This window comes from Manacus vitellinus, unplaced genomic scaffold (genome assembly GCF_001715985.3).
Source record: "Manacus vitellinus isolate BGI_N305 unplaced genomic scaffold, ASM171598v3 scaffold_4_pilon, whole genome shotgun sequence".
Classification (NCBI taxonomy): Eukaryota; Metazoa; Chordata; class Aves; order Passeriformes; family Pipridae; genus Manacus; species Manacus vitellinus.
Window position 1 is genome coordinate 41,908,897 of NW_021940604.1, and position 21,888 is coordinate 41,930,784.

The 21,888-nt window shown below is 37.5% G+C and overlaps 1 protein-coding gene across 1 annotated transcript in view; it reads left to right on the forward strand.

Moving 5' to 3' along the window:
* The window catches only part of EYS (eyes shut homolog), a 766,416-nt gene that overhangs the window by 701,541 nt on the left and 42,987 nt on the right, over window positions 1-21,888 (forward strand). The window contains 2 exon segments of the mRNA XM_018077885.2: window positions 4,420-4,592; window positions 17,385-17,567. Coding sequence (XP_017933374.2) covers window positions 4,420-4,592; window positions 17,385-17,567 — 356 coding nt within the window.

Here is a 21,888-nt window from a genome sequence, read left to right on the forward strand (position 1 = left end):
AGCTGGCTGGCATTGACTCTGTCAGACATGGGGGAAGCTTCTCAGAGGAGCCATTCCTGTAGCCCACACCCCCCAACAGCAAAACTTGGTCACACAAAACCAAAACAAAAATGCTTTCACTGAAACAAATTATTAAAGTGAATCACTGAACTTGCAGAATAATCATTCCAGGTAAGGTGGAAAAGGATTCAAAACAGTAAAGACAACAAAAGCATTCAGATCTAGAGATGATACCATAATTGAGGAAACCTGAGTGAAAGTACTAAAGCAGCATGAAAGCTAAATTGATTTTTGGGAGCTGTAAAATACAAGGAAAGTTTGGCAGTTATATTATATACTAAAAAACACCTGCTGTGCACAAGGAAGAAACACCTCCTTTATATATTGTCCTTTGATATTTTTAAGATTATTCATGAGATAAAGTTGTCCTTCTGGCTGCAATGAGTTTCTGTGGATTTGTTTATTACACAAAGCTTTCGAAGGAAAATCTTAATTGTCTTTACATTATGCTAGTGTTTTCTGGGGAGCAATTTAATGGATCTTTGAATGAAGTGTAATTCAACTTAAACTGATAATTTAAACTATGTTGCTCCTTTCATTTTACAGTAATTTTAAACAAAATAGCACTAGGAACAAATAATAGTAACAACTTTAAAATAAACTGAATTACATCTACTATGTATTGACTGTAGGAACAGTTCCCTCCAACTTCCACAGCTTCATTATAGATCATATAGTGAGAGCATTAAAAGAACCTATGTCATTAAATATTGAACCCATTGTGACACATAGTTTTTGACATTCTCAGTTTAGTACTATCATGGAATCACAGAATCATAGAATGCTTTGGGTTGCAAGGAACCTTAAAGATCATGATTAAAGGGTGTTGAGTGTGCTTCCTTTCAGGGAAGCTCTCTTGCATACAACTACACAAATGGCACGTACAGTGCTTTCAGTGTGCTCCCACTTTAGAGATGGAAAAAACACAGGTGTATAGAAAATTATACCCTCTTTTGAACAACCACAACACTGTTGCAGTTGTCACTAGAGTACAAATAATGTCTGTGACACATCGTACAGAGGGATTATAATCTTTTCTTTTAAAAACAGAATTGGTTTAAAGGTTAAAAACTGTGGTTAAATACAACTGGAACTGGATTATTAATGTGCTACGATACTATCTCTTATGCACTGTGCAATATTTAAAATAAATAAGTTATCAAAACCTGTGGTGACATCCCAAAGCTCTCAATCTTATACAAAACTTTGATTTTATTAAATCAGGTCACTGAGGTAGTATTGATTCAAGGAGAAGAATTTGTATTATTGAATTACCAATATTATATCATGCAAATATTTCTTCTTGATTTCTTTCCAATCTAATGTCTAAATCAAAGAACAAAAGGCTATTTTAACATGGGAAATAGTGATGAAAAGTGTGTCCCTTACCAATTCAGAGGATTATAAGAATGTCAGAGAACAATTCATTTTTCCTACACTTTTTTTTTCCCATATCATCAACCTGGAGACATGAGGTGATGGTGCTCTAGAAGTACTGTTCTTTTCTTCTCCACTCCTTTTCTACACTATTTTTGTCTCCTCCCATTTTCTCTCACTATTTGTGTCACTCTTCCTCTGTATGATTCTGGAGAGTTAGGGGGATTTTTTGTCTATTTACTTCTGGAGTTTGTCAGTGCTCCAGCTTAAAATCTGGAGCCATTTTTGATATTTAATACATACCATGGTTGCATGATTTTCTTTTAGTGGCTTATAAATCTACACCCATATTGGTAGGTAATGTAGTTCAATAGGCATGGATTTACAGCGTAAATCAATTAGTGCCGAGGACCCAACATCACCATTATTAATGTTTCAAGGAGTTTTGACTCACACTAGACCTCATTTGGGACTGAATGCCCAGTCCAAGCAGCTCAAGTATCTGAGGTGTGAGACAATGTTCTGGTGCAGATTCACCTGAAAGAAACTGAGTTCACGTACTCTTGAGACACAAGTGAAACAAGGCATTTCAGCGGGGAACAACCAGAAGGTTTTCTTAAAAACCATGCTCTGGATCTAAACTCAAACACTTATATAGTCATATTTCAGCAAAACACTCCAAAATTGTTTCTTATTTCACAGCCTCAAAATTTTGATTGTTTCCTTGTTTCTTGTATGGACTATTCACTTTTTACAGCTCACGTATGTAATTATTCAGCGACTTTTTTTGGAATCATTCACAGACGTACAGTATAGGCAAAAGATACCAATGTTTTGATTTGCTACCCCCTTTCCTTTTCTTCTTGCGCTTATAAAGGATAGCAGGTTTGCATAAAATTGTGAAATCCACCTGGGAGAAGTTCCTGGTCATTCAAGCATTATGTGTGTCTTGCAGCCGAGGTTAATTCAGGAGAATATGGGTAATCTTGTCCTTTCCTTAACAAAGTACAATGGCAACTTTGAGAGAGAATAATTTGGGACATTGTATTTCAGTATACTATTTCTTGTGAATTGGCTGTGATATTTTCTTCAGTGTGGTTAGCTGTTATATTTTCAAGCTTTATATTACTTTGAAGAACATTTTAAAAAGTGTTTGCTTCATGAGGAGTCACTCTTCTTTGTTTGTTATAGCATCAATAGTGAAATGTTATAATATTGCTCATTTTGTTAACAATAAACTCCTCATAATTTGTTATGAGACCTTCTCCATAATAGAAATCTTCTCCATAATCTTCTCCATAATAGAAAAAATAAGCCTATAAAAAGAAATGGTTGGTGTTACATATAGAGCTCAATAGAAGAATGTATGAAAATTAGTTCTTTAAAGATGAAGACTAAAGTCTGTGTATTATGGCAGTCAGCAGTGATGATCTGTCTTTTTGTCTATAAACAAACTGAAACATTTAATAACTAGTGTTAAAGATCATAACCATCAACTGTAGATTTACAGGAAGAATGCAGTTTATTATTACTTTTTTAATTAGCTGAATTCTGTAATGTTGATATTAAAACTACTGAAAGTAGGACTTTTGATGCTGCACAAATGAAAGCAATCCAGTATCTCATTTACAGTCCTCTCCCAGTGTCTGCAGCAGATCTATAAATAGAACAGGCTACACACAGAAATTTATTATTGCAGCTGATAGCAATTTCTTTGCAAAGGTGTCTGGGGGCATTATTCATGAGATTCATTCTGGTAGACTCTCCAGCTGAGATCCTCACTCCCCAGATCTGCGGGTGGTCAGTTTAGGAACACACTAATCAACTGCTATGAACAAAGGCTGTCACAAGACTTACTTATTTCCCTCTTTTAAAAAATACAGGAGGTCTTTCAGCTTCAGATTATTTCCTTTAATCTGATTGCATGGATATTATAAGCAGATAATAGAGCTTTTGAATCACATATATTTGATATTTCATTAGTGCTCATCCTAATGATTGTGCTATTATCGGAAAACCACAGCGACTGTGATTTGATACAACACACATTATGTCTTCTGCATTCATACCCACAGGCACATGTGACCTTATCAAGTATAAAGCAGACATCTTTCTGTTCAATACTGACAATGTATAGCAATCACATGAACTGACCTATCTAGCTATTATCTAATTTTGGCCATAAAAAAAAGGAGAAGACCAAATAAGACCTTTAATAAATTTATATTTATAATAAATGATAGATGAGAATGTCTTACACTTCTGTTTTTCCTATCTGATTTTGGTTTTCCTACCATATCTGTCACTGTGTTATCTTTGAATACTGTAAAAAAAATCATTTGTACAAACAGAATATGCATATTTCTAAGCCTTTTGTTTTGTCACCCCTCAAGACTGATTAGAACTTATATTATTCTTTTACCTATTCTAATATTGTTTTTATGACTGAAAACATAAGTTATATGAGAGCAGAGATATTACCTGTTTATTCTGTTTCAGTTTCAATATAGTCACTACTGTAAACATAATTCAGGGTTTTTTTACATCCTACTGTGCTGCCACAAGCTATATGTAATACATGATGTTTCCATTTGCAAAGTAAAGTAGTAACTTTCATTTTTTTTGTATTCATGATTTCATTTTTTCAGACATAATAGAAGACCTGTTTTTCTGTAGCAGTTGTTTTGACTGTTTTATGAAAGATGGAGCACAAGCAACTACTGAGACATTAGAAAAGTCACATATCTCATCATGAAAGGAAATATAAATTAAAATATAAAATTAAACACCAAAGAACCTGTCAAGTCACCAATAAAGATTCTGGCATGCCTAACGCCAGGTGCACTACTGAAAACAAAGAGATCTATTACAACTATAAGTCAAATGCCACCGATTTTCAATGAGTATAAAACCTGTTCTGTTTGTTTTAAGTGCATTTTGGTACTTATACATATTTTTTTGTTTTTAATTTAAATTTTTCAGCGATGCAGAAAACTGGTATTGTGAATGCCCTAAACTCTACACAGGAAAACTTTGCCAGTTTGTGACTTGTGATGAAAATCCATGTGGAAATGGTGCTACGTGTTTTCCAAAGTCCAATCGAGATGCTGTTTGCTTGTGTCCATATGGCAGATCTGGCATCCTCTGCAGTGAAGGTAAAAACCATTTTCGTCATGCGTTGGTTGTAGTTTCTATCATTCATAGAAGCTGTGGAAAGAAACAAGTCAAATATTTTGAAGGCAAAACACTGAAAGTGACCACCTCCACACCTACAAATACAGCCCAAAATCCAGTCACAAAGAATGGCTGAGCTGATCACCTTCCCCAAGTGTTTTTTCATAAAGGTACAGGTCAGAGAAAGGGAGACAGATAGATCAAAGAAACTGAGAGTTTACAAGCTAGGAAATACAAGGTAGTGTCTGATATTTTATTAAATTACCTGGAGAAGAGCTGAGAGAGAGATTTGACTGAGAGATCATTTGGAGAAATTGATTTGCCCTGTAGTTTGATTTTTCCTCTACTTAGGGAAGCATTACTTAGTACATTTTGCATACAAAATCAGTCTATAAAGAATACTTTCTGGATTTTAAGAATACTACCAGGTACCAAAATTGATTAATTTTTCCAGTCAAAAAGAGGAACAAATTAAAATTTACCAAGTGCTTTGCCATGAAGCAGGAGACAGTATGAAGGGAAATTAATAAAGCAAAGTAAATAGGTCATTTTGACTTATATTATCAAATGAAGGGCTTTTATTCCTTATATTATTAAATGAAGGGCTTTTATTCCTTGAGCATTGATTATAATGATTGTTCTAGGTCAGAAATTCCTGTGTGTGAACATCCAAAGTATTCTTGTCCCCTAACAATCAATCTACACAGAGAAAATAATCACTGGTCCTGAGCTGATTTAATGATGCATATGAAGTTCCTTTTCAAATAAATATTAAGCAATTATCAGTTTGGTTTTGTCATATCACATACATATTTAAGTCTTATTTAAAATTTTTATTCCCCAAATTTTCACTAGATGAACATTTATGTTTTATCCATGTTTTCATCTAACCCTGATACATAAAGTGTATATGATACTTTCTTGGTAATCTTTCTTAGCTTGCAGGAGCACAACACATTGGGACTTCGTATGCTGTATCTCTAGTCATACAGCCTACCTTTCTTTGTTTCTTCTCCATTCCCCTGTATCCTCTTTAAAATGACACTCCAGAGCTGACTCGAGGTGTGATAATGCTACTGCTTTGTACAGTAGTTTGACATTTTTCTCCTTTACTCTCTGCCCTTTTCTTAAACACTTCCTCCATTCTATTTCCTTTTATGTGTACACTGTTGTATTCATGAAAGTGCTTATTAAAACTCCTAACACCTCTCTCTTTGAATGCTGATGGTGAGTTCAGAGCCCACCATTTTATATTTAAGGATAGGACCGTTTCTGAAATCTACTCCAATTTGCATCTGTCAATGCTGAGTATCATCTAATACTTTTTCTCTGTCACTGCTTAATGAGGCTCTTCTGCAACTCTTCCCATCTAGCTGTTTCTAAATTGAGAGATTGAATAAAAATTGAGAGCATAAATTGAAAGTACACAAATTCATTAGTTTGATTATACTACAAAGCTGAAGTCTGAAACCACAGAAAAAATTAATTTTATTGAATGGAAAGGGAAAACTCTGTTTGGATCACCACTGTAAGCAAGTAAAATGAGAAAGAACACTCAGCGTTGTAGGACAGAGTATAAATGTAGGCCAATAAGGCCACAACATAAGAAATTATTATTGAAATATGAAAAATTATTTTATTGAACCATGACTTAAGAGTTTAGAAGGAATAGAAATAAACTGAGCACAGACAGAAGTCTGAAAATGAGTTGCAAAAGGTCTCATTGTCACATATTCTAAAACAAAGAAGGGAGAAACAGAGACACAATGCAGTGAAGTCTGGATACATCCTTGGGGATAGTCCTAGTAGCATCAAAGTCATACTTTTGAGGAGGTATTTGAAGATAATGATAGATTGCCTAATTAAAATGGTAGAACAACTTAAATTTTTTAGAAACAGAACGAAAATGTAATTGTTTACTATAACAAAGTGATATAGTATATAATAAATTTAATAGAACTAAACGGTCCATTAAAATTAAAGCATAGACATGCACATTTTAAATAAATCATCTTCTGTTTAAGATACGCAATAATATTGTCTCCACTATTCTGATTAGTAACCTAGTGCATGCTACTTTGTTTCTGAAACACTGAAGAAAAGCTGGTTTCTCCTAAATGTTTATCAAATAATAGTTGATCTTCATCAACAAGAAACAAACAAGATGTCACAGTGATTATTTGATAAATTGAATATAGCTAATAAACCAAATAGAATTGCAATTTCCTGCCAGCTTTGCTGTTCCTACCAATAGAGATTATTTAAGAAAGACACAGTAAGGATAAATAAAGAGGTAGACAGTCAGAAATGGGCCCACTGCTAGAGGTCTTCCCCCTATCAGAGCTCCAATTGCCATCCATTAAGAGTTAGAAGTCAAACTAAGAAAGACATCAATTTCTACAAGTATGTAAGAAGTGATAATAAAACTATTGTCACTATTAAATGAAAGCAAAACAAAATAGACAAAACAAACATACAAATGTCAAAAAATTTGGGGGGTTTATTTGTTATGACCAGTTAAAAATACATCATTTTATGGGAAATGTACAAAATTCAAAAAGTGAAGAAAGCTATAGGGCTACCCTAAATATGACAAATGAGGCAAAAATGTAAGGAGAGAGAGTAACTTCAGTTAGACAAACCAATATAAATATGGAAAAATAGATAAGATCCAGGATTGACAAGGAATTTTCTTACATATCTGAGGCTGATGGAGCACACTACAGTGTAAGCAGGCTGGTAACAACGTCTCTGAGTTTATCTTAGTTATTTTATGCTTGTTTCAGACATCCATAAAGCTTCCTAAAAGCATGTCCATTTTTCCCAATATGTGTAGCAAAGTGCATTCTCTCTTACTACACTTTTTCCTGCTTTTATCACTAGATGACCATGTTATTTTGACTGCAAGTTGACCATTATGCATTGAAATCTCTCTCAAGAAGCTACATAGCTAAGGCATAATGGGTCAAGAGAATGGAGGAGGAAAATATAAAATAGAAGAGAGAACAGGCCATGTTTATCAAGCAGAGGACATGGCCAGACAAGCATACTGACCAGCCAACTATTCACATGTGACTGACCCTTTTTGTGTCTGTATCCCTCTATTTTTCCACACTTATTCCTCCTGAAATCACCTAATTCTCTCTAAAAAACCTCCTTAAGTCCTGCATTATTCCAAAATGCATCCTGTGCTATTCACCTGCATCCTGTAACGGGTCCCATACCCCATGGTAGTTACACCCCTCTGTTCAAATGGTGATTGATCCAGTGTTGATTCATTGTGGTTGTGTCATACCTTGATACTGGGGCTAAGATTCTCCTGAGACAGATCTGGAAGGGGTCTGGACAAGGTGTTCCTTCCTCTGAATCCTTAAGTTGGGTTCCTGCCTGCCTTTGGGCTCTATGCTCCTCTGAAATTGTGGAGATGGACCTGTGGTAGGCTGATGGTTCCTGGGATAGGACTGGGACTTGACTATTGGTTTGTGGAGTTAAATGACTCCAGAATTTCCAGCTTACGGGGGATGGGGAGATGAGGTGGAACGCACCATCAGTACTCAACACTTTGGAACAGACATTATGTCTGCATGGGCAGCTTGACTCTATGTCCCAAGTGATTTTGGCTTTTTAAGATATATGTATAAAAGGAACTATGTCATTTAAACCGAGTCCAGTTATTGAGCTCTGTATTTTCAGTAGATTTGTGTGAAAGCAGCCAGCATTCAAGCCCTTAGTCTGCTAAATTTCCTTTCATATTTAAATTAGTAAAAAGTTGCTTGCATTGTGTTTTTTGCAGACTGTAAATCTCCTCCAGTGTTTAGTATCACAGATTTGATTAGAGTTGTTGGATTGCTACCATCTCAGTAATCAGCCTTTATTTCTTTTTTTTTTCCTATCATTTTAACACTTCCATCTAAACACGGGCTGGAGGCATTCTCTAGTTGGTACAGGAAGTTGATACAGTGTATGAAAAAAAAAAGGCTAGTATGTCTGAAATACCTGATTGTAAGGAATTTTGATATATAAGACACAGAAATTTTAAATAGAAAATATCAGGGCATCATTGTACTGTGAAGTTGTGATGGCTTCCCAAATGCAAGTGAAACAGAAAAGGTTTATTCACCAGGACTGGAAATGAAGACCTGGACTTCTAAACTCTTTATGTTATGTTGTTGTTAATTGTATGTTACACAAGAAACTAGACCCCTTGGGAAGCTGTTTGTCATAACATGTGGCATTTTGTTAAGCCAGGAACCAAGAGCAAGCACTTTCTAAGCACAAATGCAAATTTAAAGGGAGAAGGATTTCAAAGGAACGTGCATTGTTAAGATGAGTAATTGTGTAAGTTGCAGTGTTTTAGACCAAACTTCAGTGTTTTAGTTTCATATATATGACAACATATATGAAGCAGACCTAACTGTGACACTGCATTTAGCAAACACATCCTGAAAAGGGCCATTCACAGCACTCATTCACAGCAATCTCTAAGGATCTTCCTTGAAACATTTCTCAGCGACATTTATGGTAATGCTTCATAGTCCAAAGGATTCCAGCAGGTTTTCTCTAGGATGTATTCCCCCATGCATAAAATTCATTTCAAAGTGTTGAAGTGGAAATAGCCACTTGCTTCAGGTTCTGCAGAGCGAAAATCAGCCTGCATGAGAATTGTTTCTGTGCAGCTATGTTTGGCACAAAATGTCACCTTCAGAGCTGTTTGAGTCTAAAGACTAAATCATGCAGTTCAGTGACAGCAGATGCCCAAAGGGTATTTCCTCAGCTAAAAAAAATCTGCATTGCAGGGTTTCTGGTCAGTGATAATAGACCTTGGGGAATGCTGATCAGAGTTACTCTTCTTCCTGTTCAAGACAATTTGTTTTCTGGGTCATTTGGTTTTCAGTGGGCCTTAATGTCCCCCACCTCTTCAATGTGAGGAATGTCATAAAAATTGTAAAAAACACACATAGGCACACTCACACACTATTATGTCATTGCTGTATTACCAGTTTTTCAGATTCATATTTTCATCTTTGTGCGGGGAAGTCACTTCTATTATTTCAAATTTCAGCTCTCAGTCAAAGTATAACTCTGATGACTCCATGATTACTGATGCCACTGGACAAATAAAAGGAATCCATAAGTATTTATTGAGGGTGGGGAGGGGAAGGCGTACACTTCAATTACCCATTTTGTGCATCACTAACTCCTCATACAACAGTCTTCCAGACATTAAGTCTTTTACAACTACCTTGAACTCTCAGCTGGCACTGCAACACCCTTCAGCTCCAGCACCCCTTAGCTTTTCTTCCTTCAACTTCCCAGAGTTTCCAGTGGGAAAAGCGGGTTTGCATGGCATGGTTCCCTGCAGCCCGTTGTTAAGACTATGGTGAGACAGTCTGTCCCTCTGCAGCCCATCAAGGTCCACAGTGGAGAAGATATCCACCTGCAGCCCATGGAGAACCCCACACTGGAGCAGATGGATGTCCAAAGTAAGCTGTGACCCCATGGGAAACCTGCACTGTAGCAGGGTCCTGACAGGACCTGTGGACCTATGAAGAGAGAAGCCCATGGTGGAGCAGATTTGCTGGCAGGACTTGTGACCCCATTGGGGTCCCACGCTAGAGTAGTCTGTGAAGAACTGTGGCCCATGGGAAGGACTCACATTGGACAAATTCATGAAGGACTGTCTCCCATGAAGGGGTCCCTGTGCTGGAAGAGAGCAAAGGGGAAGAGAGCAAAGAGTCCTTTCACTGAGGAAGAAGGAATAGCAGAGATCTCATCGTAACCCCCATTCCCCATCATCCTGTTCCCAGTGGCGGGGGAGGAGTTAGAGAATGCAGAAGGGAATTTAAGTCCTGGAAGAAGGGAAAGGAAGTGGCAAATGTTTTAAGAACTTGTTTTATTTCTCATTACCCTACTCTCATTTGATTGATAACTTTTCCCCAAGTCAAGCCTGTTTTGCCAATGACAGTAACTGGTGAATGGTCTCTCCCAGTCCTTATCCCAATCCACGAGCTTTTCATTGTATTTTTTCTGTCCATCTGAGGAGGGGAATGATACAGCTGCTTTGGCATCCACCTAGAGTCAATCCACCATAGCTTGGAAGACTGTAAAACACAGTGTCTGGTGATAAATCTCATTCCTTTTTTGATATTGTCTTTGCAAATATGTTGTCTTTGCAACAGCCCTGTGCATGGCTTGGGGAAAATTGGCTTGAGACCTACTCAGCCAAAAGGAATCCAGGGGTGCTGCTCTACAGTCAGCTGAATATGATCCATCAGTGTGTCCAGGTGGCCAAGAAGGACAATAACATCCTAACCTGTATCAATAATAGTGTGGCCAACAGGCCAGTGATTGTCCCACTGTACTCAGCACTGGGAGACCATACTTGAAGTACTGTGTTCAATTTTGGACCCCGCACTTCGAAAATGACATTGAGGTGCTGGAATGTGTTCAAAGAAAAGCATAGAAGTTGGGGAAGGGTCTGAAAAACATGTCCTATGAGGAGCATCTGAGGGAACTGCAGTTGTTTAGTCTGGAGAAGAGAAGACTCAAGTGAATCATCATTGCTCTTTACACCTATTTGAAACAAGGTTGTAGTGAGGTGAGGGTTTGTCTCTTCTGCCGTATCTCAAGTGAAAGGACAAGAGGAAATGGCCACCATGGGGGGTTCAGATTAGATATTAGAAAAAAAAAATTCACTCAGAGAGTGGTCAGGTATTGAAATAAATTGCCCAGGGAGATGGTGGAGTCACCGTCTCTGGCAGTGTTCAAGAGGCATTTGGATGTGGCGCTTGGGGATATGGTGATTATGGTGGTGCTGGATGATCAGTTGGACTGGATGATCGTGAAGGTCTTTTCCAACACTCATGATTCTTTAATTCTGTGAGTCTATGAAACATGTGAGCAGGTCTTCAGGAGAACTACTCATCCCACAGTGTATATGGCTGCTGATCCTGGAGCCAGACACTAAGCTGTGTTCGCAGTTAGTCAATGTTAATATAAAAGAAGTGTTTTATCTGATTGCAATTCTCTAGCCTGAAGTCTTCATCTCTTTCTATTCCTTTAATCTGTCTTGTTTTTGTAAAGCTATGGTTCAAGATGTATTGGCAGTGAATGCTGAAAGAACATTAACTCATAACAGAAAATTCAAAGAAAATGAAACCATTATTCTTTTTCAGCTTTGTCACTTTCTTCTCTTTGCTAAGATTTTTTTCAAACTGAAGTTGATTTTTTTTTTTAACTCCCATTTTTTATGCTCACCTCTGATAAGATGTAAAATGTTAAGGAATTAAGTAGTTGGCTATATTAATATATTTATATAATGGGATAATTTGTCATTATTTGTTTGTGAGGCAATGGAACATATCATATCATGTGTTATTACTTGTTCAGTACTGGGAATGCACAAAAGCACAATGATGAATGACATAGAACTGACGGAGAGACACAGGACAAGAGCAAGGACAAAAAGTTGATAAAAGACTTCACTACTCTGTCAGAGCAGTGTGTGTTTTAGGCACGGTGTTAATCTGGAGTCTGTTTTTACAAGGCTCATCATCAGAGACATTGAGACACATCTGTGTTCTTTACCACTTCAGACTGCACTCTAAGAGCAAGGGCAGAATTCAGCTTGAATGGTGTCTAGACAGGAAAAGAAAAATAATCCAGTGGGGTTAGCTGTGCCCTCTGCTATTTCAGCCAGTGGCAAACATTTTACAAAAATGTTTAAAAGGACTATGTTTCAAGAAAAAGATTATGCAATTTTCTACACAGTCTTGGCTCCATAGCTTTATAACAAAAACATAGAGAATAAAAGGAAAACATGGAGCTGTCTTACTTCACACAGTGTTAACAATCACTGTATTTTTCACGCAGGGTTATTATTATGTGGTTTTCAATTTCCAAGTTAAAAATATGCAAGAGTGTGGTCATTGAATGAAAGGAATCTCAAAGACAATATTTTACACTGATGCCCATTTACTGATGACCTTTCACTTTTTTATGTGATTGAATAAAAATCTATTCATAAATAACTCAGTGTAGAGAAGAAACATGATTAAAAATGTGGTATAAAATCTATATACAACAGTCCAGAAACAGATAAACTATGGAATATCTGTCAAGCTAGATAGATTGAATTAGGCAGAAATTTAAGCTTTTTACTCAGTATTAATTAACATTTCTAAATACATTTTACTCTCCAGAGACAAGGATAGGGAGGACTATTTGCAAACACTTACTGCATCTGCCTACCTGCTAAGGATAGGGTAGTTAATTAGATACTGCATCTGACTTCTACTAGGTATGAGAAACTTCTTCAACATGGTGGAGAAAACCGTGAAGTAAACCAAAATAAGGTGTAATGGTTTTCATAAAAAATGCCTGTGGGACTCCTATTGCCCTAAACAGTGTTTCTTCCTGTGGTGACCACATGCCTAATGAAGGTATAGCTCCATATGGTGCTCCTCCACCATTTCAGGTAGCATCCAGGCACGGTGCATGCACAGGGAAGGACCAGAGCAGAAGGGAGCAGGGCTGGGGTATGACAGCTGATTAACAAGTTCAGGTAGCCGACACTAAATAAGGACAATCCAACTAGGGAATTTTTTAAATTCCCTAAACTTGTTGGTGGGTGTGAGTTGTTCCTCTGGAGATGCATGCCCTTCTTCCTGCCAGTCTCCTGATAACCACTGTTATGTAAATCTTTGTGTGTCCAGATATTAAGTTTAGCCCACTACTAGTGATATACTGGATTTACTATTGTTTTTGCTTGGATAATTGTACCCCTGATTTGCATTACTTACCATTTTGTTATCCTCAAATAAGTTGTTGATCCCAAAAACTATTGACTGGTGGTATCCACTACCAGGTATGGAACCTAGAGCATGGCAGGGATGTCTTAAGCCCCTACAATGACGAATATATTATGGAATGTACTTCATGGCCCCAACCAAATGCACAGTTAAAGCTGGATGAAAAGACCATAAAGAGCTGAGAGGAGATGCTCAAGTAGTCAAAGATGGACATCACTCAGGAAAATTGCTTCTTGTTAGATGGTTTGAAAATGGCTGTGTTCTGGTACTCAGGAGCAAAGAATGATTCGTGACTATCCTCTAGTCTGGAGCTCAGAGATCTACACTCAGTTCTTCAACACGCACCAGGCTTTGTGCACAATTTTGTGAAAATAATTAGGTTTCCACGATCCCTAGGGTTCACATTCTTTAAAATCAGGAAAAAAAAATTTGTTTCCTTGATTTTACAAAGAACGAGTTCAGAATTTCACAATCATTTAGCTTTTATGGCAATGAAGACCAGAGAAAAAGTACACGCAGAGTGGGAAGTGGTTTGTAGGATACAGAGCAGGTAGGCTATGTCCTATCCATCTTTAGAAGTCTGAAATACATTACTCTTACTTACAACCCAATGGTGCCCTTTTATTTGGTGTGGTGAAATAAGGATTTTAGAATACTGTTCACCTGACCTGGATAAGGTAGTTGTTTTATGTGAAAGACGCTGCATCCTAAATGTGCCTAATTTTTCTACTGATATAAGTGCAACATTGGGTGGTCAGCTGTTACGTAGACATCGATGTCACAGCTCATGTAATCATAGAATCATAAAAGGGTTTGGCTTGGAAGAAACCTTAAAGATCATCTTGTTCCAAATCCCTGCCATGGGTAGGAACATGTTTCACTAGACCAGGTTACTCGGAGCCCCATCCAGCCTTAAACACCTCCAAGGATGGGGAGTCCACAATATCTCTGGGCAACCTGTTCCAGTGCCTCACCACCCTTACAGTAAAGAATTTCTTCCTAATATCTAATCTAAACCTTCCCTCCTTCAGCTTAAGGCCATTTACTCTTGTTCTTGTCCTATCCCAACAGGCCCTGTTCACAGAACAGTCCCTCTCCAGCCTTATCGTAGGCCCCCTTTGGGTACTGGAAGGTGGTATAAGATATCCGTGGAGCCTTTTCCTTTCTAGACTGAACAGCCCCAACTCTCTCAGCCTGTCTTCACAGGAGAGATGTTCAAGCCTTGTGACCAACTTAGTGGCCCTCCTCTGGACTTGTTCCAACAGGTCCATGGCTTTCTTACATTGGAAACTCTTCATCAGTGTTCAATCCATCTTTAGAGGGAATGCCAAAAGGAGCAAGTAGAAAGGTAAAAAATAACTCCCCAGTTAGAAAGCTCCAAGGAAACTGCTGAAACAATGACATACTTCATGCTGGGAATAAAGTGTTTATGTTGGGAATAACTCATCAGGAGTAGACTCTTCAGTGATCTCTGTCAGAGAACCAAATTACCTGGCTCTGTGGAGGTACATGATAGAATTTGCCTTTTCCATTGTAAAGCAAAGTAGGAAAAGACCATAATTCCAAAGGTCTGCTTTATTTTAAAATCTTCTTGTCTCTTAAGTATTTTGTGGTTTATTATATAAATGGAAAGAAAGAAACAAAAGGGGGGAAAAAAGGAAAGGAAAAAGGAATAATACTTTGCATTAAAGGAGGTACCTTTGTGTCATAACTTCCTGAGAAACAAAAAATGCAGAACTTGAGCCAATTTTAGTCGTGTTCAAGTAAGCTGAGGGAATATGGGTGGACTGAAACAATCACCAAATTTAAATATGAGGAGTTGTGTTTTTCCAGCACAAAGGTCTGAGACTTGAGATGATGTTCAGTCAGACTTGGCTGAGAACAAACTCATTGCCAGTTTTCTTCTAATTAGGACAAAATCATTGTTTCATATGGAAATTTCCTGGCTCACATTTAAGATCACAGAGCAAGACATAATGTGTCACAAGTGTGAAGCAGTGCTTAATAAATGGGACAGTACACTCTGTATTGCTGCAGACTCCAAGTCTGTGCTAGAAAAGGTTTGTCATGCCTATGTCTGCACCTTTTCTGCAATGCAAGTACCAGGTACTAAGGCAATGTCTGCAACTTCAGTACCAATATGGCAGGTTTTCCATGTGTGAGAAACTAGATTATTATATTAATTATTGGCTTGGACCAACTCAAGTGTGTGTGGCAGGGGCAGGGCGGGGGGAAAGGGACAGGTCAAATTTTACAAAGGTGAGGCAATGCCCTATCCCATACCTCAGCCTCTGTGAGCCTCCTGGGGCAACCTCTGGGCAGCTCTCAGTCAGAGGCAGCCCAGGAGCACTGCCCACACTACACCCCAGAGCCCCAGAATGGCCAGTGGGATGAAAGTCCCACCTGGGAAAGGTGGCCACAGGGGGCCAGAGCAGAAAAAACCGAAGACGTGTGGTCTCCACATGTTTGAACACTTCATCTTCTAGCCTCCTACAGTTGGATCTATGCAGGATGTAGGGATAGTGGCTATATTTCTCTTTTACTCTCTCTTTCTTTACTTCTTCTCCTGATTTCCTTTCTTAATATTTTGGGTATCTTGAGACTGGATGGGCTGGATTTTACTAAGTTGTATATGTTAGCATATGCTAAGTCAATTCTTTGTGAAATGTTTTATTTTGGTTGGATGTTACCCTTTAAACTTTTGTCAAGTACTCTTATTTTCTAAAGTTTAGCAGTAAAAGTACCCTCTGAGAAAATGTGTTCAGCTTTTCTCATATGCACTCTCTCTTAAGGTGTTTAAAAGAGCTGAAGGCTCTTCTAATATGTCCGGAGGGTGGATATTGTTGGAGCTTTTATATTTTTAAAGTAAAACCCCTTCAGTGAGCTTGTAGCTCAGGGCCTGGCATCTTACACCACGTTGCAAATTTAGAGATAGATTCCACAAACTAGAGATGATGATAAAATTTTCACCATTATGTGTTATTGTTTCTCCCACACTGTATTCAAAGCCAGATGCTTAAAGGTTAATGTAGATTTACTTGGGGAGTATTGATGATGATGATTATAATACTTTACTAGCACTTACCAATCTGTTTTGTACGTGGTATAGCTCTGTATGCCTTCCTCCCCAATCTCTCTTATTGCTTTCATTAATAAAGTTGTATCCAGTCACATTTGGTGCTCAGGCTGGTTAGACGTAACTGCTCAAATCTTAAACCTACTCCAATACCCAGTCTTTTAAGATTAAGTTTTACTCAACTTTCTTCCTCTCTCTCCTGTTTTAACTAAACTGTGTAGTCAATATGAGCATTACATGATCTCTGCTTTCGGCATCAACTACAGGAATTGGCTACTGGATTCCAGTAAGAAATCCTTGAGGCAGTGGGGGTGCTTAGTAGCAGCACTCTATTGTCTTTTCACCAATACAGACGTGTATAGACCTGATTTTATTTGTAATTCACGTAGGTCCTATTCACTGTGCTGCAAATTCATCCTTATATGGCTTCTTTTCATTATTTCCTCTACCTGTGAAGAATTATTACTCCATAACCTCTTCAGCACATCCTTGTACACACTTTCAGTCAGATGCCTGTCAGAGATGGCGTTTCTTTAAGAGGAGAATTTCTTTGTGTGTTTTCTCTCTCCAAGTTTTGAGTCAATATTACAGTGTACAAATTGTTACAAATAGAGTAACAATGTTACCTAGAATCCAGGAGATGGCAGTAGTTGCCAATAATTCATTTGAAAAATAAGCCTATTTACAAAAGCTGAAAAATAAAGACATTTACCCTCAAAGGAAAGCCAAACTGTATCTGCATGTGTGTAAAACATTGCAACATAATGAATAATTAATTTTATTTATGAGTTCTTAAGTTCTAAACCAGGCTAGGAAATAGAGTTTGCAAATACATATGTTAAAGAATTTGCCCTAACACAGAATTTATTTTTTTTTTTTAAATTCAGCTATTAATATTACTCAACCCAGTTTCAGTGGCACAGATGTCTTTGGCTATACCTCATTCCTAGCTTATTCTACAATCCCAAATATCACCTTCTACTATGAATTTCGCTTGAAATTTCAGTTGGCAAACCACGACTCAGCTTTACGAGATAACCTGATTTTTTTCACTGGGCAGAAGGGCCAAGGTAAGCTTTATTTGTATTACCTATCCTTATACGCTTTCAAATACTCATTAAACAAGTAGGATAAAAATATATACAGGTTTTTCTTGATTCTTTTTAGGATATAATTTCATTAGAGGGAAAATAATCTCTTCAATACTTTATTGTTTTGTAAAGACAGTAATTCAATCATGTTGTATAAATGTTTCTTTTCATTATGGAGAAATATAACTGCTTCCAGTAATTAAAGTTAACAGTTAATTTGACACTTGAGGTAGCATATTTCAGAACAGAAGAAACGGAAAACAAAGTCAAAGTTCTCTCTTGTCAGGCATACACATAAATTTCATTATTGATCACATATATTCGGTGTGCAATTTTGAGATGCTGCCTCAAATCTTCTTCCGCTGATACTTACTTGATTGGAAAATCAGTCTGTCCATCCAACATGCCACAGCCATCCTGCCTTGTGTCTCGACCTGCCACAGGGGCAGCCATGAATTGCTGCTGTTGTCACAGTGGTTCCACTTCCAAGACACACAGGACTCAACACTGAAACCCAACCTTGTGGCAGCTAGCTTTGCACCCTGTGTTACTCATGTCAAACAAGAGATTCTAACCCCTGAGACGACTCAATGCAAGTTGACCCAAGGTAGCTATGAGTAAGTTGTGCCACAGTCTGTATAGCAAAGCATTCAACTTGATCTGATTAACACAGCTGAGAAGCAGGTTATATAAATCTATTTACAGCATTTGTACTAAGATTTTAGCAATACTTAAGGTATCTCTTCACAGTACCACTCTGTGGCAGACTGCATGGCATTAGAATTGCAATGGGCTAAAATAGAAATACTACTTGTGTTCTGTCCATCTTAGCATTACTCCACAAAGAAGCTATAATGTGGATGAAAGTTGAAAAACACATAATGAAAATTTAATGCAGATGTAAAGTAGTCAGAGTAGAGACTACTTTATTCTTCGTAGATCATAAGATGCGAGTAATTTATTTTTACCTTGTTTCTGCAATTGGAATGTGACCTAACTTTTGGGTTTGGAATTGTCTATTGGGTTGTTGAAGTCTAGGAGGGAGTTTTGGTGATGTGTCTTTACGTCTAAACCCAACACAGTGATGGAGAGTGATTTAGGTAAGTAAATATAAGTCTCTACTACAATAGTAGATGCTTTACCATATCTAAAACATCACATGAGTTTGGCAGATATGGTCCATGAGTTACAGAAACCCAATGCTAATGCTGAAGAGTATCAGAAAATTAATACTTCAGGAGGATGAAAGAGGGGAGAATTTATTATTATTAGCAGTTTTAAGATACTGAGCTCCCAAAATGCATCATTAAAAATCAATTTGTGGGAGGCATGATGCAGTAACATATATGTCTTAAAAAAAACTGCAGTATATCACATCAGAAGGATACAGAGTATTCTCCATTGTTTTATTAGTACATTTGATATTTTCTTAGGTCTTGCTTTCTGTTAAATTTCATTGCTTAAGTTCCTGCACCCTCTGGGGCTTCTTCTCCTTTCTCCCTGTGGCAGACTTCCAAGAATCAGACTGTTAGTTTATTGCTATGCAAACTAAAACTTGTTAGCTTAGAACAGCTCAGCAGTTTACTCATCTGTGATATAATTCAGTCTGCTACTTTTCATTTGCAAAGATTCTGTCAAATTTAGCTAGTGCAGCTCAACCAATCAACTGTACTTCAGTGTGCCATGACACCCTGGTACAGAACATTTACTTAATTTATCAGGTTGATTACCCAAATTAGCCTAACTTAAATACGTACTAAACCACTGTGAGTGTATTTAAACTCAAAACTCAGCTCTGCCTCTGTCTCTGTGTGAATCAGATTTTGCTGTTTTCTTCCAAACTTCAGCAAAACATGGTCAGACACGTAATCCTGCTAACTGTACTACATTCACGCTATTTTAACTACATCTAGGTCGAACGCTCCATATGCTACATTTTATCCCTAGGAGAGTCACCACTCACTCCCAGGCAGCTTTTCCTTTCGCTTATTGGTGCGGACAGAGGAAATATTGTCTTTCTTTTTTCAGTAGCTGAGTAGAAATGGTGTGTAGAGTTGAAGTTACCTAAAACATTTCCATCTAGTCTTTCAGAAAACAGTGTTCAGAAGCCAGTGTCCCCATCATTAAATTTTCATAAGAATAGTACACAGCTCTGATGTAATACAAACACAAAGGAATCTTTAGAACATTCTTTTCAACAACAAGAATGAACCATCACATTCAGACATGTTTCTGCAACCTTGGGAACTGAATTTCAATCACCTGTTTGAAACATTTCCAATTGCAGGAAATGTAACCAAACAAAAATTGTACCAATTAATTCATTGCCTTTGCTCCAGATAGAGAAAATGCAAATATGCAATGCAGAACACCAGTGGTGCAAAATAACCTGGTTTTTTTTCTATTACATTAATCAAAAGAGAACAAAAAAAATTTGCTGCAGTAGAATTTGTCTCAAAAAGGTCTGCCTGCAGGGTGTATGCTGTACTCTCCAAGTGATTGTGGAGTGTAGGTCTTGCAATAATATTTAGCTGACCTGAGTTTTAAAAAAGGATCTTACCAGCGTCATTTTTATTAATGAGAATTACTAGCATTCCAGGCTTATTATGCAGTTGTCAGGCAGAATCTGTCTTTTTGTTGCTTTGTATATAGTTTGTGTGTGTGTGGGAACAATGCAGTATGATAATAATGCATTTCTGCATCCCCTTGTCAAATGAGGGCAACACTTAGCAAAGAGAAAACAATGAGGCACCTGATAAAATGCTGTTGGTAAATTGCTGTTTTCCCCTTAGTTTAAATGGCTGGGAAGACTGAGCACCCTACATTTTAATTACCAGAAAGCAATTTCTTACCAAGTGAACTTCACTTACTTCACCAAGAGCAGATGCAGTTGTTCTAACAATTTACTGAGTATCAAGCAATAACACTCTCACCAGGAGGAGTGTGAGGGTTTTTGTAGCCTATGATCTTGCTATAAGGAGGTATTTTTAATATTTCATTTACATTTTCCCCTTTCTCCATTTTATCCCATTTCTTGTAGTTAGCATTCTCTTGCTGCACCCTACCTGATTCCCCTCCACTGTTGTCTCTGCCCAAACCATGGGCATCGATGTCATGGCTAACCTCCTGTGAGTTACTATCAAATTCTGTTCCAATACATAGTTAAAGTTAAAAACTGTTTAATTTATGCAGACTCAACATTATATTATTCTGCCCCAGCTCTGGCAGTATTCAAGGCCAGGTTGGATAAGGCCTTGAACAACTTGATCTAGTGGAAGGTGTCACTGCCCATGACAGGGAGGAAAGGGACTAGACGATACTCTAGGTTCCTTCTGACCACTTAGCAGGGTATGATTCTATGACTATCTTCACCACATCATTTTTGTAGAGTCTTGACACTGTTGCATTTCTTTGATTTCCAAAAAAGCATTTTAAAAATTCAGAGAGCATTTTAAATAGTGGTTTGTCTTTACTGTACTTCCCCTAGTTTTGCAGGTCAAATCATGTAAGTACTTGTAGACATTGTTGAAAATAGAAACTTTAGTAATGATTTTTTAAAAAGAATTGTTATTTTCAGTTTGGAAATACTTCACTGGTAACGTGCCAGTGGAACTGAAAGTAATGGAATTTCATTCAGTCATGAACAAACCATTGTAATAAAAAATGAATAGTTTCTGTTCTATATAACTCAGTGTAACTGCCCACTTTCTACAGAGGCAGTGTATTCACAGTCCTTGAGATAAGATTTTCTTTTTCGATATATTCCTGTTGTATCAAAATACTATATAGAAAAAACAAACTTCTGTATAGAAAAATCACTCCCTGCCCCCCACATTGCTAATGCAGCATGTTCATTTACAGTATATGAGATAAGGGGAATATGGCAGTTCTGGCTGTGAAACAGCAGTATGCAGAACTTCAGTGGGAGGACAATATAGGTATCATTGTTTCTTGGGGTAAAGCTTGTTTTATCTTTTGCAAATGAAGCAAATTTCCCATGCATTTGAGGCAGAGGCATCAAGACACATCTGAAATGAGGGTCACCATATGATTCTGGAAGAACAAATAGGAAGAGACCTTCCCAGAAACAAATACAAAATGAGATAGCCTTATGAAAACAGAAGAAAATATCAAATAAAGCACAGTGTGCAGGCATGAAATTGAGCACTGAATTGCTCGAATTCACATGAGACTTCTAAAAATAAATAGGTGGCTTTGAATTTCAATTCAGGACATCCTAATGCAAGAGTGAGTACATTCTTCTCCTTCACCTTTTTTTGTATCCTGGTTCTTTTACTGT